The sequence below is a fragment of the Corvus kubaryi genome, unplaced genomic scaffold, assembly GCF_017639235.1.
Source record: "Corvus kubaryi isolate FWS band 111438036 unplaced genomic scaffold, C.kubaryi_AGA036_p1.0 37394, whole genome shotgun sequence".
NCBI classification, from domain to species: Eukaryota; Metazoa; Chordata; class Aves; order Passeriformes; family Corvidae; genus Corvus; species Corvus kubaryi.
In genome coordinates this window covers 11,680,936-11,698,649 of record NW_024581133.1, presented here as the reverse complement: position 1 = coordinate 11,698,649, position 17,714 = coordinate 11,680,936, and the positions used below count along the sequence as shown (strand labels likewise).

General features: G+C 54.9%; 1 protein-coding gene and 2 long non-coding RNA genes across 4 annotated transcripts in view; all 3 read right to left on the bottom strand.

Annotated features, from left to right (window-relative positions):
- Positions 1–366: 366 nt before the first annotated feature.
- LOC121669991 lies at positions 367–4,507 on the bottom strand. The gene is made up of 3 exons (XR_006017982.1): positions 4,248–4,507; positions 2,411–2,478; positions 367–954 (listed from the first exon to the last, which is right to left on the bottom strand). It is a non-coding gene; the product is annotated as an uncharacterized LOC121669991 (long non-coding RNA).
- Positions 4,508–5,470: 963 nt separating this feature from the next.
- LOC121670031 lies at positions 5,471–12,027 on the bottom strand. Of its 2 annotated transcripts, XR_006017997.1 has the most exons (3): positions 11,555–12,027; positions 10,057–10,156; positions 5,471–5,806 (listed from the first exon to the last, which is right to left on the bottom strand). It is a non-coding gene; the product is annotated as an uncharacterized LOC121670031 (long non-coding RNA). The 2 variants fall into 2 exon arrangements; XR_006017996.1 differs by lacking the exons at positions 10,057–10,156; positions 11,555–12,027 and adding an exon at positions 6,388–6,947 and having other exon boundaries at positions 5,503–5,806.
- A 2,536-nt stretch (positions 12,028–14,563) lies between these two features.
- The window catches only part of SKOR1 (SKI family transcriptional corepressor 1), a 5,559-nt gene continuing 2,408 nt past the window's right edge, over positions 14,564–17,714 (bottom strand). Inside the window, exons 3-10 of the mRNA XM_042039590.1 lie at positions 17,063–17,692; positions 16,892–16,988; positions 16,408–16,515; positions 16,238–16,309; positions 15,926–16,000; positions 15,763–15,837; positions 15,227–15,292; positions 14,564–15,154 (exon numbers count right to left, since the gene is read on the bottom strand). Of these exons, the coding sequence (XP_041895524.1) occupies positions 15,057–15,154; positions 15,227–15,292; positions 15,763–15,837; positions 15,926–16,000; positions 16,238–16,309; positions 16,408–16,515; positions 16,892–16,988; positions 17,063–17,692 (1,221 nt within the window). The 3' untranslated portion in view covers positions 14,564–15,056. The remainder of the gene's footprint in view (positions 15,155–15,226; positions 15,293–15,762; positions 15,838–15,925; positions 16,001–16,237; positions 16,310–16,407; positions 16,516–16,891; positions 16,989–17,062; positions 17,693–17,714) is intronic.

Sequence of the window (17,714 nt, the reverse complement as noted above, 5' to 3'; positions counted from 1 at the left end):
AAATTGGCCAAGAACTATTCAAACATGAGGAGAAGGCTACAGAAAGCTGCATTTATTTCCAAAATATCATCACAGAGGTGAGGGAGGCTTTTAATTGCACTCTGCAGACTCAAAGCATCAACAAACCCAGGGTTTCACTGGGAGAAGCTCATTCATTCCAATTAAAAGTGATTTTTTAAGGCCCCAGTGCTTAAGTCAGAAGTTGTTTCTACAGATACTGAACGATTCTTAATAAGCAAAGTCTGTGGTAATCAAATAAATAAAAATAATTCAGGTGCTACGTTTCCCAGAACATGGAGAGCGAGTCCTTGTCAGGATGTCCCGTGTTACTGCCCCATCCCTCCACTCAGTGCCTGTAAAACAATTTCATATAATCCAGATTTATATCAATTTTTCACAGAGAGTGATCTAGAAAAAGGCCTGTTACAATTCGAATCCCTTTCCTGTCCTACAGTTCCCATTATGGACCGCGTGTGGGATTCCTGTAGAGCTATAGGAGGGGATTATGCTCAAAACTTCCAGGTCTTGTGCCAGAAGAGGAGGATAAACTGAGAATAAAGCAGCAGCAGCCAGGCTGTGCCCCAAGATGGGCTCAGCTATGAAAAAAATCTTCATTTTTTACCCAATCACTCTTCCTACAGCATCCCTTGAGTCATGGGAATGCTGCAAATAAAGCCGAGCTCCAGCAGCAAGCAGAGTTCATTTCAGACGGCTCATATGAAAACAACCCAGCTAATTATACTGCAGTAATTACCTGAAAATTATATGTATGTTGTTTTTCCACCAGTCAATACTGCTATTTTTGAACTTCTCATTGTTCTCATGGCCTGCTGGAGTCACGTTGTCTCTAAATCCTCTTTTTGTCTCATCACTCACTCACCTCTGGATGGGGAGGGTGTTTTGGGAGACGTTTCACCTGCAGCATGTGCTCTTCAGCTCAGATCTCCACCGGTGCTGCGTTTGAGAAAGTATTTCCATTTCAATGGCCTTTTAAATAAGGATTACGAGATTCTGACTCTACAATAGGACTCGAAACCAACATCCCATTAAGATTTCCTCCTGCACATCAAAAATCCTGAAAGCTCCTGGGTTCCTGAGTGTGATCGTTGTGATTTGGAAGAGTTTCATTTCCTCCCCTGCCCTGGGTGGGGCTCGTGATCGTTGTCTGGGTTTTTTCTTTTAAGAGCCACCAATAAAAGCACCTGAAACACCTGAGTGTCACACCCCACTCCCAGGAAGGGAATGCTGTCAGGCAGCAAGGCTGGGAAAATGGGAGGCAGGAATTTTTGGATCAGTCCCAAAAAACTCCTGCCATATCAGCTGGTTTTGCCCAAAACCATGGGGTGAAACGCACTCAGGCTGCCTCCTTTGGGAAATGAAGATGCTGGTACTAACAGGTATCTCCCTGGACTGCTGAGAGGAAATTAATTAACATTTGGAAAAGCACTTTGAGATTCTTGGATGAAAGATGTTGGAGCTGGAATGCTGGCAACATTCAAATAAGTTGGAATAACGTTAATATTTATTGCATCCAGTGCTTTCATCTTCAAAGCTCTTTACCAACATCAGTGAGTTAACAAAGAAAATATTAATAAAGATTATATTTACCCATAAAATTACCCTCCCAAAGCATATATAAATAGAACTGCCTCCAGTTAAAAAATGTTATTAAAAGAAAAGCTAAGCCCCAGCTCCAGTATCAAGCACTAAATCCCTGGTGGGGCTGTCCATGGCAAACCAACTTGGAACGAGGAATTATTAGTTTATACTTTTAATGAGGCTAATTGGACCCTAGGCCTAATCCAGCAGTGCTGGGAGTGCATCACCCGCTACCAGGGTGAAAAACCAGGATGGCAAAGGAGAAGGAAGAGCAGTGGTTAGAAAATGCCTCTGCTTTGCCAGAGAGGTTGGTGAGCAGGAATTCCAGAATCCCTGAGGTTGGAAAAGCCCTCCGAGGCCATCGAGTCCAATCTGTGCCTCATCCCCACCTTGTCCCCAGCCCGGAGCACTGAGAGCCACATCCAGGAATTCCTTGGGCACCTGCGGGGATGGGCACTGCAGACCTCCCTGAGATGGCATTTCCCTGTGCAGGAGGATGTTGTGCCTCAAAGAGTTTGTTGTGTCTTTGGGATGAACTCGGGGAAGGGAGGAACGCTCTGTTCCATGGGACCGAGAGGTGGAACCCGGGGGAGTTCCAATGTATGGAACTCAGGGCGGCCCAGACTAAGCTATCCCAGCGCAGCTCCAAGGAATTGCACACTCCTTTTTCATGCTGCAGTATATTTTCACTGGCGCAGGCAGAACTCTCCCATTATCACTGGGAGGCGTGGCCCGGCAATTTACGGAAAACCAGTAAATGAGAGAGCCCTTCCAAGCGCGTTATCTGCATTGATTTCAGAGCAGCACTCACAGAACAGCCAGGGCCCTCTCCCTTTGGGCTTCATTTCCCACTCGCCTTCCCCAGCTCCATCTCTTCAGCTGTAAAGATAAATAAAACCGGAGGGAAGCATTCTGTTGTTGTTTCCCCCCCCACAGCCCTACTTTATTCCCGATTCCACCCATTTCCATAGGTCTCCTCGAGCAGAGGCTCCCTGCGCTGATGGACTCGGATGCATTCCAGCACATAATGGGCTGTAACAGATTTTTTAAAAATCCATGGTGCGCTGCACAGGCTCTGGAGGTCATTTTAGGCAGCCCATCAATGCCGAGTATAAATATTTCTGGTCAGCGTGTTCTCTGCACACCGATCCGGGCTCTGCACTTGCCAGATGTGCGTGCCACAAACCCAAAGCCGTTCCCTATTTTTTCCAGGCTTACTGTGAAAAACACCACATTATCTGGGAAGTGTTTTGTAGCCCAGTCTTGTCAAGACTGTGGCTGTTTCTCCAGAGCTGGCTGAAGGCTTTACAAACTCAGTCACACATTAAACTGCCCCAGTTAATCTGCTGTACAATGACGGCCAGGCAGAGCTTCAAATATGTTTCGTTTTGGAGAGAAATCAAATGTTACCTTTGGGAAATATGCTTATTATTAGCATTAGACATAGCTTTTGGGCTCCTTCCAATAACTTTGTTGAATTACAGGCGTTTTGTTGCTGGGCTGTCTTTGTGTCCTGTATTTATGGCCATGGTTGGACAGACACCGGGTTTTAGTGTTTCTGCTGCTCCGGCCACGATCAGAGACATTTGCAAACATTAATTATTGCCCTGACGCCTCACACCTGGCCGGGAGCCAGGTAAGGGCATATCACGTCTCAGATGCGGGCAGCACATTCAGGCACAGGTAGCCTTTTGCAGGCTAGAGAAAAGCACGTGAGCAGGAGCCAGCGTCTCTCTGAGCAAACACGCCGGAGCTGCAGAAAGCATTTTAACGACAGGCGAGACCGACGGCCAGACAAACAGCCAAGGTCTTTTTCTCACCATGTGATCTTTCCATAATCCTCCATTTCTCTCCTAGATCAACAGGTTCCTCTTTATTTGTCATTGCCAGCGCCCAGCACAAAGAGCCTTTTGTCTGCAGCTCTGACCCAAACACACAAGACCTTTTTTTGTCCGTTCTTGGGCATATGCTTTCAAACGGACTAATGGCTTTCCGAGCTATAAAGCAGAACCTTGACCCCACGAGGGGAGATGGTTGTGTGACAACATCTCCCTGTTTTGACATCATAATTTATCCCTGCTGCAGCACGAGCCAGCAAAAATACTTGAACCTGATCCGCTCCAAAGCTCCTGCTATGGATACCGGCGCTGGAATCGCCAGCAGCTCCTGACACCGGAGCTCGGAGCAGGGAGAACCTGAGCCAGGCAGTAGCTGCCTCTTTCCCTCCTCTTCTACTTCATTAGCGGTGCGGGGAAGTTATCGCACCTCCTTTGAACATCCCAGCAGGAGTCACCCCACATGATTCCTGCCGGAGCCCTGGCGCTGCTTCCTGGCGCTCTGCACGGCTGCATCCATGGATGCCGCTCTGGGAATGCCTTGCTGAGGGGACAAGCCACCAGACAATGAGGAGAAGTTATTTATTTGCCCTGTTTTCCCAATTTCCTGGGATTTGTCACTACACTGCACTCCAGCTGCCTAATTGGGAAGGGTGGGAAAAGCTACTGCGGGCTTGGAGGAACCTTGTGAGGAATATCCTGCAGGTACCACGGTCTGAAAAGAGTTCATACCCTTGAACTGGCACTTGTTCCGGACTGTCACAGAAACCCTTTTGTTTTCCAATGAAAACAGCTCCGGAGCCAAATTCCTACCTGTCTCTTGCAGGGTGTGTCTCTGCCACATCACAGAGTAGGGTTTTGCTCGAGGTAAACCTGTCCTGGGTTTAGGGTAGGTCAAGGGTGGCTTAGGCGTGCTAAGGACAAGGGGAACTAACGTTTTTTGTTATTATTTCACTTCTTTCACCAAAGATTTGCGTTGACAAATCTTCCTCCCGGAGCCCGGGGCGGGGGGGTGTGACGGGTTTCACTTTCCCGTGCATTTAACGGAGCTGGTGGGGTTGCGAAAGCGGAGCCTCAGCGTTTGCTGCTGCTCCCGATGAGGGAGGGGAAGGGGAAGAGCTTCTTATCTCCCCCTCGAGCCCTTATCTGAGCCTGCCAGCTGGGTGACGTTGGGACAGGGGAGGGGCAGGATGAGGGGAGGACAGACAACATCTCCTACAAGGAAATAAAACTGTGAGAGAAGGGGGTTTCTGCACCCAAAACACCTCTTGTGTCACCCAAAACACCTCTTGTGTCACCCCCTGCTGCAGATCCGGGGCTCAGGGGGAGAAGGGAGCAGCGCTCCCCGGCCTGGAGAACAACAAGGACCAGGCTGTGCCCGTGGTCCTCAGCAGGGCAGGGTGGCACCTGCAGCATCACCACGGGCTCGTGGCCCTCGGGCTCTGCAGCAGCACAGGAATATCTCCAAAGAAAAATTCTCCCTGGATTTGCCCTTGCCAACACCACAAACCACCCTTGACACAGCGTTTGTGCCCCAAATATTGAGCCTGGAGAAAAGCAGGCTCCTGGTAGAGCCTAAAGATGCTCCAGGAGAGCTGGAGAGGGACTTGGAGGGACAGGACACAGGGAATGGCTTCCCACTGCCAGAGGGCAGGGATGGATGGGGTATTGGGAAGGAATTGCTCCCTCGAGGATGGGGAGCAGCTGGAATGGAATTCCCAGAGCAGCTGTGGCTGCCCCTGGATCCCTGGAAGTGTCCAAGGCCAGGCTGGATAGGGCTTGGAGCAGCCTGGGATAGGGAAAGGTGTCCCTGCCCATGGCGGGGGTGGCACTGGATGAGCTTTCAGGTCCCTCCAGCCCCAATCATTCCAGAATTCCATGATAATTCTGGCTTCAACCTGATCAGCATTACTTTAGGGCAGCATGATTTAAGGTTCGATACCTCAGACAGAGCCACCACCCAAGTTACAAAAACAAATCATCTGCGATTCCTAATACGTTTGGAAAAAAAAAAGAAGAAAAAAACCAGGCAGAAATGCGTTGACAGAATTTCCTTCAGAACCTCTGCTACATGAAAATGAACACCAAAGCTTTTAATTTAGCTGAGATTTCACTCCGAAGAGAAAGACGTACAATTTGTTCAGGACGAGTTGACAGATGGGAAAATTAAGTCCTCCGTTATTGTTCCATTTGCTGGATGCAAAAAATACTTAACACTTGCAGAGGGCTTGGAGGATGGGAAGAGCTCTGAAATATCAGCTGTCTGGACAAAAATTAGAGACAGAAGTGTCTGGGGCCGATCCTGGGAGATGCCACATGCTTCCAGCTACTCCAGAAATCAGCTTTTTCCTGAGCATTCCTCAGCCATCTCCCTGTGGGGAAGCAAAGGAATAAATGGGTGAATTTAGTATTAGACCTAAAAAGCAGAATTACACAAGATCCTTTCAGTTTGATGTCTCCACCCAGCAAACTCTTTCAAAACAGTAAGTTCTCTCTTTCAGTCAAATTTTCCTTTTTTTTATTTTTTCAAGTTGGAAGCCTTTAGCTAAAATATCTTTCTTTTCTCTGCTAATAAAGAAAGCCTGTTCGCACTGTTTTTCCCTTTCCCATTGAAGATGTCCTGCAGTTTTCCCCCATCTGGGGACCCGAATTCTTTAAAATGATACCAAGAAATAATTGGCACCTCTCGGCCAAATCGCTGCGGAGCGACGGCGCGACCAGTCCTGCGCTCACATCTGGGCTGTCTCCAGCGATGAATTATGGATTAATGGCACAGACTGGGGCAGACTGGAGGCCGAATTCCCTTCTGGGAAGTAGGGTTATGATGGAGCTGTGGTACCAGGGATGTTCCCATACGCCACAGTCAAAACCAGCTACAAAATGATGGCCAGGAAGGGGGTTTGAAACAAAAAACCACCCAACCCGCAGCAATATCAATTATTCCGTGCATCACCTCGTGGTTTAAAGCCCTGGGTCTGGTTTGAGGTGCTCCGAGCCGAGGACAGCCCGTGCTCAGGACGCCGTGTTCCAATACAAACAGAGGGAATTGCTGGTGGTTAATTGGAGCTGTTCCTCTTTATCAGCCGGGCAGGCACAGCCCGTTCGTTCTGCTCCCCTGGCGGCCGGGGAGGGGCCTCTTATCGGCCCCGCAGCTTCCCAGAGGCTTGGGAAAAGCCACGTTCCTGGTGGCCAGCACCTCTCCTGAGGAGCTACCCGTCCAGGAAAACTCCAGGGATGGGGAAGGACTGGATACAGCCAGGGTTATTCCCTTGCTGATGTCCTGCATTTAGAGTTCGTCCCAAACCTTTAGGTTTTGCAGAAGGGATCATGGAATCATTACGGCTGGAAAATCCCTCCCGAGACCGAGTCCAATCGTCATCCCAGCCCTGCCAAGCCGCCGCTAAACCGCGCCCCCAAGTGCCGCGTGTGCGCAGCGGTACCCTAGAGGGACAGTGGCTCAGCAGGATGCCGGGTTGCCATCGTTCCCTCGGGATCCATCCCAGGAGCACATCGGCCTTGCCTGGCTCGGAAGGAAAGTCTCACTGAAGGTAACAAGGAGCACTTGAGGGCTCAACCCTCAATCCCGTCCCAGATCCTGGAGCTCCCAGCCACCTCCAGCTTCCTTTAGGTGAAACCCCACTTGCGCTTTTAGCCTTTTTCCTGTTCTTTCAACCATTTCTTTGCCCATGGACATTTCCTTTGAGGGGAAATAAAAAAGAAAATCCCCAATTTAAACCCAGCCTATTGTTTTCACAGAACTGAACTGCAGCAGGACCTCAGAACGTGGTTGTGATTTGCCACATCTGTTATTTTTATACATTGTTTTCGTGCCAAGAGTTTCATGAAAGGTGTTATATAACCCCTCCGTATCACAGAATCCGGCACGTTGCCACAGTCAGGAGCCCACGTGAGCGTTTCAGCCACAATCCTGCCCGGGGGTTTTATGTTTCTGAACATCTTTTAGCCCAGCCAGGCAGAGACACGAAGATCAAGTGCGGCTGTGGTTTCCTCCTTTCACAAGCAGACTCTGCTGTTGTTTCCTGATGGACAAGTTGATGGAATCATGGAATCATGGAGCTGTTTGAATTGGAGGGATCTTAAGGATCATCCCATTCCATGGGCAGGGACACCTTCCCCTCTCCCAGGCTGCTCCAAGCCCCAGTGTCCAACCTGGCCTTGGACACTCCCAGCGATCCAAGGGCAGCCACAGCTGCTCTGGGAATTCCATCCCAGCCACTCCCCACCCTCCCAGGAAGCAATTCCTTCCCAACATCCCATCTAAATCTTCTCTCAGGAGGTTTCACACTCTCCAGTTATTCTGCAAGGTCCTTGGAATCTTCATGAGGATTCGCAAAGTTCCGTGAGATTTGGTTGCCTTCTAGACCAGCAGAGGATACAGAAAATGGTGATGGTTGGACTCTGGGATTTTGGAGGTCTGTTCCAACCTTGATGATTCTGTCAGGTGTTCACCTCAGAAGTTTGGCAAAAGGGTTCTCCACTTCCAGCATTTTCTGGCACAAGCTCAGCTAATAAAGCAAATCCAGTGGGCAGGAACCTTCAGAGGCTCGTGGGTTCTCCTTCTGAACATCTTCCAGTTCTGATCACTCACAGTCTTCACTGCGTGGATGTAAATCAACTCAAAGATGGTCTAAAGCCAACACAGTTGCATCATCTTCCATGTCTCCTACCTGTAATGTTCTGCCTTCCTCCTACAGGTTAGACCCTCCCAACGTGGCCCTTCCACCTCCCTGTGACCAAAATCCCAAATCTCAAAGGCACAGGACGTGCCAAAAATTGAGCTAGCAGGGCAGAAGACTGGCCTGGCTGAATGAGGAGCTTTCACTGGAATTAAAGGGGGGGAAAAAGCATTTATGACCTTGGAAGATGGGGCAGGGAACTCGGGAAGAGTGCAAGGATCTTGTTGGGTCACGTCGAGAGAAGCGAGGAAGATGGAAGCTCAGCTGGAGCTTGATCACTGTTGTGAACAACAATAAAAAGCGTTGTTATAGATCACACCAACAGCGAGAGGGCCAAGGAAAATCTCCCTCCTCGACTGGATGCGGAGGGAATGCTCCCAAGGGTGAGAGAAAGGCTGAGGGACTTCATTGCCTTCTTTGCCTCAGGCTTCGGCAGAAGGACCTGGTGTCCTTCCCAACCAGTCGCTGGGCTGGGAGACAGGAATGGGGAGAACAGACCTGGAATCCGGGAGGAGTCAGTCAGGGACCTGCTGAGCCACTCATCAGTCTCTGGATGGATGGGATTCATCCAGAGGCTCTGGGGGAGCTCCCCAAGCCCCTCTCCATCGTCTGTGCTTAGCCCTGGCTCACAGGGAGGTCGCAGCCGATGGAGGTGCCAGGGTGGCACTCATCCACAGGAAGGGCCAGGAGGAGGATCTGGGGAATTCCAGGCCTGTCAGCCTGACCTCAGTGCCAGGGAAGGAACACGGGGAAGAATTTCTGCATGGAAAGGGTTGTGCCCCAAATGATGCACATCGGGTTGAAGCAAGAATTATCACGGAATCACAGAATGGTTGGGGTTGGAAGAGACCTCCAAGTTCATCCCATTCCACTCCTGCCATGGGCAGGGACACTTTCTGCTGTCCCAGGCTGCTCCAACCCAGCCTTGGACACTGTGAGGGATCCAGGGGCAGCCACAGCTTCTCTGGGAATTCCATCTCAGCCCCTCCCCACCCTCCCAGCGGGGAATTCCTTCCCAATATCCCATCCATCCCTGCCCTCTGGCAGCAGAAACCCATTCCCTGTGTCCTGTCCCTCCATGCCGTGTCCCCAGTCCCTCTCCAGCTCTCCTGGAGCCCCTTTAGGCCCTGGAAGGGGCTCTAAGATATTCCCAGAACCTTCCCTTCTGCAGGTGAACATTCCCAGCTCTCCCAGCCTGTCTGAAGAACCCTGCAGGGGAGACTCATCCACCTGGGAGCAGGGACAAGCGGGAGTTTGGTTGTGGCAGAGCTTTGCTGTGCAAGGAGCAGATTTCCTGGGACACACTCCACAGTTCTGCCACAGGTGAGACACCGAGAACTTTGGAAATTTCCAGCCTGGCACTGCTTTGAATGAAAGGCTCCATCTCGTTCTCCTGGGTCAGATATTCTGCGTGCAGTTTCTCATTTGGACCACAGCTCTGGAAAACTTGATTAGAGCTGTGAAAACGGAATTTTTATTAGGGAGAGCGGAGCTCTTGCCAAGGTTTATTTTTCAAGGGAGTAAGACCTAATCCTAGAAGTAGTTCCAGGGCTGTGCTAGTCTGGATGCCCTTGCACTGGTTTATGGCAATTACGCAGCCAGAGCTGGACGCACCGGTGATGTTTGCTTTGGACAAGTTGCTGCAGATGGTAACCAGCTCCAACTGTACTCCTCAACGTGGAGCAGGCATCACTGGAAATCCATTTTCTCCCAGGTTTCTCCTTTTTTCCCCCCCTTTTCTCTTTCATTTTTACACAATAAGCACGTTCCCAAATCCATCCTACCTGAAAACAACAAAGCATTTGAAGTGGGGAGCAGAGTAACGGCCCTGTGTTCAGATATAATCCCCACACAGACACATCTGCCAGCTTCCAAAGCCCAAATTCCCGCATAATCCAGCAAAACCCCCCCGTTCAGGTGGATACCTTCCAGGGAATAGCACATCAGTTTCCTCCAGGGAGCCCACAAAGGTTATGGCGTGGAGTGACCCTCTGGAGGGAGCTTTCCGTCCGCGCCGGGTCCAGGCTGAGTGAAGCCATAAATCCAGGAATGTGTGGGAAAAGAGCAAATTAAAACGTGCTAGACTTGGCAGGGCCCTTTGTGAGCGAAGAGCTTGGGGAAGGTGACATTAATGGCCCTACCAGCTGAAGGCTGCTCTCAGTCCCGGAGCCAGGGGAGCACAAGGAGCACCACAGGATTCCCAAAGAAGTGCTCCTGTCCTCTCCCAAAAGGGTTTTCCTTGGGGGCAAGAGTTCTGCAGCACTTCCCGCCTGTGCCAGGGGATCAAGGAGGGAATTCTGCCCCTCACCTGGAGGAGTGTCCAGTGTCCTGGGACAAGAGGGACGTGGAGCTCCTGGAGCAAGCCCAGTGGGTGACTGCAAAGATGGGGGGGACTGGAGCATCCCCCTTATGAGGACAGGATGAGGGAGATGGAGCTGCTCAGCCTGGAGCAGAGAGCTCCAAAATAACATCAAATATCAGATCTCCAAACTGAGAAGATCTGAACAATCCCTCCAAAATGAGAAGATCCCACAACTTCTTTAAGAGTCAGAAAGGAGATCAAAGGCAAGGATTGTCAGCTTTTAAGGGGGAAAAAACACCCAGGAAAATGTGGTTTAAGTTTCCAAGAGAGCCACGGAGTTCACTTTGTGAAAATAAAAGTGGTTCTGTAAGCACGGCAGAGCCGCCCTGCGCACTCCTTTCTCTCACCACACAGCAACACACAAAAAGTCGTGTTTGCACCCAAAATTCAATCAATTTAATCCAACCCACATCTCCTCACATGTGGACACGCCTGTTCACGCACACCTCCTTGCTGTCCTGTTCAGACTTGTCCCTAAAACACTGGATTCCCACCCAAAGGACACCAGCCAGAAGCATCACTTCTCAAATTCAATGGGTTTCCCCAAAAAAATGGAGATAAGGCAGGAGGAACCTCCAGCCAGGCAAGGACTAAACACACCCCTTGTCCCCAGCCAGAGCCTAAAATAGCTGGGATTTTTCCCAAGAAAGAGCTTTTTGGGTTTGCGGGCAGCCAACAGCTCATGGCACATTTTGGTCACCACTGAACCCTCCAGGTCCACGTCAGCCCCCTGGACAAACACATCCATGGTGGGCAGCTCCAGGGAATCTGCCTGCATCCCTGTGGCACCACGGCATCATCCCCAAAGGGCCACAGCAGTGCTGGGACTGGGAAAAAGCAACTGGGACTCCCAAAGTCTGGGAGAGGAGAAGGATCCCGAGCGGGTGGTGCAGAATGTTTGGGAGAGGACACCCTGGGAAGGTGATGGGGCAAATCCCGCCGGAATGCATTCCCGGGGGCCAAGAGGATGGTGGCTGGGAACAGACAGTGCAGCTTCCCCGGGAACAAATCGTTCCTGGAGGCCCTCTGGGATGAAAGGGGAAATCAGGGGGTTTATTTACCTTGGCTTCAGCAAGGCTTTTGGCACAGCTTCCATCGGATCCTCGTGGCCAAACCGGTGAGCTAGGGAGCGGATTGGGAACGAGCAGGAGAACTGGCCAGGCTGCCGGGCTGTGGCCAGGGCACAAAGTCCAGCTGGCACCCAGGGAGCAGTGCCATCCCTCAGGATCAATACTGTCCTTACTGGCCACCCGGCTGATGGGACACCGGGACTGGGAAGAGCAGTCGGTGCTGGCGAGGACGGGACCATTCAGAGGGACTGGGACAGGCTGGAGAAGGGACTGGGACCTGGGGAGGGCAGATGGCGCGTCCTGCCCCAGGCTGGGATCAGCCCACGCGCCAGGAGCCGCCTGTGCTTCCCCTCCGGCTCAGCCTCGCGTTCCCGAGGGGCACTTTTGGCAGTTTCCATGGAAGTAGCACAAAACCTCCGTTCAAACCCGGACAAACTCCGGAGAGGAGCGCTGAGCTGAGCGACGCTGCGACCGCCACCTCCCGGCGTCTGCATGGAATCGGGGATTGGGGTGGGAAGGACCTGACAGAGCATCCAGTGCCACCCCTGCCATGGGCGGGGACACCTTCCGCTACTCCAGGGTGCTCCAAGCCCCGTCCAGCCTGGCCTTGGACACTTCCAGGGATCCAGGGGCAGCCACAGCTTCTCTGGGCACCCTGTGCCAGGGCCTCACACCCTCACAGGGAGCAATTCCTTCCCAGTACCCCAACTAAAACTCATCGCACAGGGAACAGCAGAGGTTTGGCACATTCCCACCCAATCCCATCCATTCCCACCCCCTGCCTAAACCTGGCACTTGGCATCGCTGCTGGAGACCCTCCTGAGCGCATCCCCGGTCCCAAACCACCCACAGCCCGGGGAATCCCCTCCTGCGAGGAAAGCCCCTGCAGTTCGATCCCAGCACCCGCGTGACGGCCCAAAGCACTTCCCGAAGGGAGAAAATCGCTCCTGGGATTTTTCCGGGGGGGTCTCTGGTGTCTGCAGCCCCCGAAGTGGGAGCTGCTCTGCAGAGGGGACTTCCAGCTCGGGCCATGTGGCAGCAGGACCCGTTCTGTCACCGAGAGCCACCGCGTCTGCTCCCAGCAACTGAGAGGGAAGCAGCATATGGGGACAAGCCCTGGCCAGGCTGGAGGTCTGTGAGCAGCTCCTCGGAGCTGCTCTGCCACTGGCCTGAAAGAGCAACTCCATCAGCTACAGCGAGCAGACCTTCTGCTTCCCCCAATTCTAAATTCATCACAGGCTCAAACACAGACACTCCAGGCTTCTTCCTGCTTTAATTATTTAAAAATCCTGACTCTGGCTGTTTATTTTCAGGGGCTATTATCGCGTTCAACTATTTTGAGCCTAAAAAAAAAAAAAGAATAAAATATTTGAAGCCTTTCCCTCACTCTGACGGTGAAGTTTAATTCACTCTAATTATTTCATATTACTTAGACTGTAATAGTTTCATAATTTCTAGTATATTAAGCACTTAATACGTTGTGTCATTTCAAGTCGCATATTAAATTCTGCAAAGCACATTTTAATGAGCGCTAAGTAGTGGGGAAATATTAATACAACGCAATGGTTCATTTTTGTGCCCGCGTGGGGAGGCACCACCGGGGCAGGTGGGCACAGCAGGGGCTGGATGAATTGTGGGCTGGAGAGGCACCCAGGCCAGCTCCTCTGGGCCACCTCCGTGAGGTGCCAGCAACGACCCAGAGAGGCACAGCGGAAAATGCAAAGGAAAAGCTTCAGCTTCTCCTCTACAAACTCCAAAAAAGCCCAACTGTTTCATTCCCTCACGTGAGCACCTCTCAGCTTGCAGACCCTTCATCCACCTCCCTGGGTCTCACATCCCCTCCGTGTCCCGGCAAGAGGATCCTTCCCCTGCGCTCACATGCACGGAGGTGCCCCCTGCCCTGCAGCTCCCATTCGGAACGGTGTCACACACAGGATGTCTCGTGCAGGATGTCTGTGTCCGAAGGAGAGAATCCCAGAATGGCTTGGAAGAGACCCTAAGGCTCCTCTCATTCCACCACCTGCCATAGGCAGGGAACCTTCCACTGTCCCAGGGTGCTCCAAGCCCCGTCCAACCTGGCCTGGAACATTTCAGGGACGGGGCAAAGAAGCCTTGAGAACTTTCTCTGAGACTCACAAAAACAAGAACCCACAAACCTCATCTGGGCTTCCGCCCCAAGGGTTTTTTAACCTTCATCCCACCCAACCGTGTCCACCTGCCCTGGCTGGGAAGGGCTTCCTCACCCTCGGGCGGTGGGTGGAGGATGCTGCTCCTCCTGCTCCTGCATCCCGAGGTCGGGAATTGGAGGGAGAAGGGGGCAGCTGCACCTCCGGCTGCGCCCACGCGGTGGCGGCCCAGGCCGTGGAACGGCCTAATGAGCCCAGGAACTAATTACCGGCAGCTCCTGCTCTGCGGAGCTCCCGGGGCCGGCTCACAGCGCAGCGGCCCCGCGATGGGCAGCGCGCAGCCCCCGGGGCATCTCCCCAGCCACCCTCTGCCCCGGTCCCGGTTCCCGGGATACCGCCGATCCCCGGGACGCTCCCTGGCCCCGCATCCCTTCCCCGCCGGGGCCCCGCAGTGCCCGGTGCCTCCCTCCCGCGGCTCCCGGCGCGTCTCCCGCCGGCTACCTCCCACCCCCGGAGCTTCCCAGGGCCCCGGTGCAGCCTCACCCCGCCCCGGTCCCGGTCCCGGTCCCGATCCCGGCCCCGCTGCGGAGCCAGGTTAATTCTGGGCTAAGAACGGGTATTTCGGGCTAATAGGTGTGCGCGCACCTCCGCGCCCGCTCTCCGAGCTCATTAATGTAATACCTTCATGTGTGAAACGAGCATATAAATGGGCATTAATGAGCTCCGGCGGCGGCGGGGAGGAGCGGGCAGCCCGGCGGGGGAGCGGGCAGCACCCCCGGCTCAGCCCCGGTACCGGGGGCAGCCGTGCGAGCCCCTCCCGCCGCCTGCCCGGCCGGGGACCCCCGAGCCCCGGGCCAGCCCCACGCACCAGGCGTCTTCTCAAAGTCTGTTTTTATTAAAGAACCGAAATCACGTACAGAGGGGGCTGTCCCCAGAGCGGGCGAGCGTTGTTCGGCCTCCGGAGTCGCGGGCCGCCCGTTAAAGTGCCGTTACATCCAGAATTTACCGGGAGCGGGGAAGGAGGGGGCCCGGGAGAGGGGGGATCAATATACATCATAAATAAATAAAAATCCGACAAATACTGTACCAAGAGAATCACAGTACATTTATATCCATTGCACATCGCCACTTTTGTTTCCAGTCTGGACAAGGGTGGAAGAAGCGGACACACAGGGAGGGAGGGGGAGGCGGAGCGGGGGGGCCGGGAGGGCCCGGCTGCCCCCCGGCCGGCCCGGGGCCGCCCCCCGCCGTATTGCCAGTCCGAGGAAAGCCGGGCTCCGAGTCCTCTATGTACAAGTGTCTCCTCGTGGAAATGGTTTGTGTGGGCTCTGCCCGCATGGCTTCGGGGGTGGGGGGCCGAGGGGGGCTCACTGGGGCAGCAGCGGCGGCTTGAAGGAGCAGTTCCCCGTGCAGTGCCGCGGGGTCAGCATTTTGCAGGAGAAGTGATGCAGCGCGTCGTGAGCCTCTGCAAGGGACCGAGCCGTCACCCCCGGGGCCCCCCTCAGACCTCTGTGCCCCCCCAGTGCTCCCCCGGTACCTTTCAACTTCTGCTGGATGGCGTAGCGCGCTTTCCGCTCCTGGTCCAGCTCGTTGCACAGCGTGTCTGGGATGGGGGAGCGTCACGGCCCCGTCGGGGATGCGCCCGCCCCGAGGGCACCCGAAACGGGAGGGAAACGAGGGGAGATGGGCGAAAGGCCGGGCACGGCTCCCCGGCGTGCCAAGTAAGTAATTTTACAGCTCGGGTTTTAGTTTAGCCCGTGCAGAAGTGACTGCGAGAGGGAAGGTTCGTTCTCTGCCCTGTCACGGTGCCTCGCAGCCGTTTGCGGGGCAGCTCGAAATCCCGAGGGGAATTGGAGGGCAAGAAAAGATACAGAGTAGAACAAAACAAAAAAAAAAAAAACCCCAACAAACCAAAACAAACAAAAAAACCCCCCAAAATAAACAAAAAAAACCCTATCCAAGCGAACAAAAAAGCAGAAATAAAAAAAATTAAATAAAAATTTTAAAAAGGAATAAAAGAGAGAGGAGAAAAGGAAATTAAAAAAATAAAAGTACTAATGGGCTCGGCCTTACCTCGGACGATCTGCAGCTGCTGCACCATCTCTTCCCGGTACGCCAGCTCCCGCTTCATCTGGTCCTGGAAGTTATCTGTGGGCCGGGGGGTCAGCACCGCGTCCGGTGCGGGGCCCGCTCCCCGGCCGGGGCGGGGCGTGGGCAGGGGACGGGGCACCGGTACCTTTCAGGCTCTGGAAGTCCCTCTCCAGCTTTTTCCTCAGCTCCATTTGCTCCAGGACCAGTTTTTGTAACTCATCTGTTTAAAAATACACGGCGGGGTTGAGGGGAGCCCGCACTTTTCCATCTGGAGGCGGCTCGGCGCGGCGCTAATCGCATTACGTTACATTAATCACAGGAGTTAATCACTCCTGCACAAAATACAAATACCTTGAGCCGCGGGGAGAGGCCGGGGGGTGCCACAAACCCCCCCCGCCCCGTCGGGCCGCCGAGCCCCGCACCCCTCGCCCCGCTCCGGGCCGCGACCCCGCCTCACCTCGGGCCAAGTTCTCGATGTCCTTTTCCACGAGCTGCGTCCCGGTGACATCCATGGCGAGCCCTTCCTCGCCTGCGGGAGGCCAGAGCGCCGTCAGCCCCGCCGGGGGTTCCGCGCACCGCGCATGGCCCGCGGAGGGGCCGCGCATCGCCCCGCGGAGCGGTGCTTACCTCTGTCGGTATTTACAGGGCTGGGATGAGAGACATTCCTTTGGTCCTGATAGGATTTTCTGGTCTCTAAATCCTCTGCCGCGGAGTGATTGTCTTCTTTATCTTGCTCTTAAAGTTAATAAACCGATTTTCAGCCATAAGCAATGAAAGTATGGTCCTGATATATCCTTAATTACATAATTACGGACAAAGCCCTCGTTAAAACCTTCTTAGCGGGCATCCTAATCGCTTTGCTGTTGGAAAGTAGCTTGTGGGCAGGAGCTTGGCTGCGCCAGCCCATCCCCGCCGCACCGGCCGCGGCCCCGGCGGCATCCCCGGGCCCGGGGCGGCCCCGGCCCCGTTCCCCCCCGGAACCCGTTTGTTTCGCTTTTCTCCCGAAAGCCCCCAAACGAAAGCGGCCCTTCGGGTCCCCTCCCCGGGGTTGAGCCACCCCCGGGGCCGCGCCCTCGGTGCGCAGCGGCCGCCCGGCCCCGGCCCGCGTTACCCTTCGCCTCGGGGGTGCAGAGGAAGGCGGCGGGGGCTCCCAGGGAGGCTGCGGGCTTCAGCGGCTGCAGGTGCTCCCCCCTCTCCGGCGCGAACACCTACAAAAGAGCGAGTCAGGACCGCGGGCGGCCCCGCGGGGACCCCAGAGGGCAGATCCCCCCCGGCCCCGCACCTCGTAGGCGCCGCTGCTGCCGCTCCGCTCGGGGCTGCCGTCGGGGGCCTGGCCGCCCTCCTGCGCGCCCGCCTCGCCCGTCTTCTCCTCGGGCCCGTCGGCGCCGGCGGGCGGCGGCGGCTCCTCGGGCCCGGCCAGCAGCCGCGGCGGCGGCGGCTCCCGGCCCTCGGCGGGGGCCACGGCGGGGACGGCGGCGGCTTCCTCCTCCTCGTCCTCCGGGAAGCGGTTGGACTCCACGTCCACCTCGGGCTCCTCGGCCGTGTCCCCCCCGGGGGACAGCGAGCGGTAGCTGGAGCTGCCCTCGCTGAGGAAGTCCGGCGAGAGGTAGCCGGGGCCGCGGGGGCCCGCGCCGCCGAACGCCTCGCGGGTGCCGTAGAGCTTGGCGATGCTCTCGGCGTCCTTCACCACGGGGCGGAAGGCGGACAGGTAACTGCCCTTCCTGGGCAGCGGCAGCGGTGCGAGCAGCGCCTCGTCCCCGGAGCGCTCCTCCTCGCCCGCCGCCCGCGACAGGGCGCTGGGGCAGCGCTCGCCCTCCGCGCCCGCGCCCTCCTGGGGGGTGGCGCTGCTCCGGCCGCTGCCCGAGGGCTCCGAGCCCTCCAGCTCCCCGTGCCGCCCCGCCAGCCCCGCCGGCTCGGCCGCCGCCGCCGCCGCC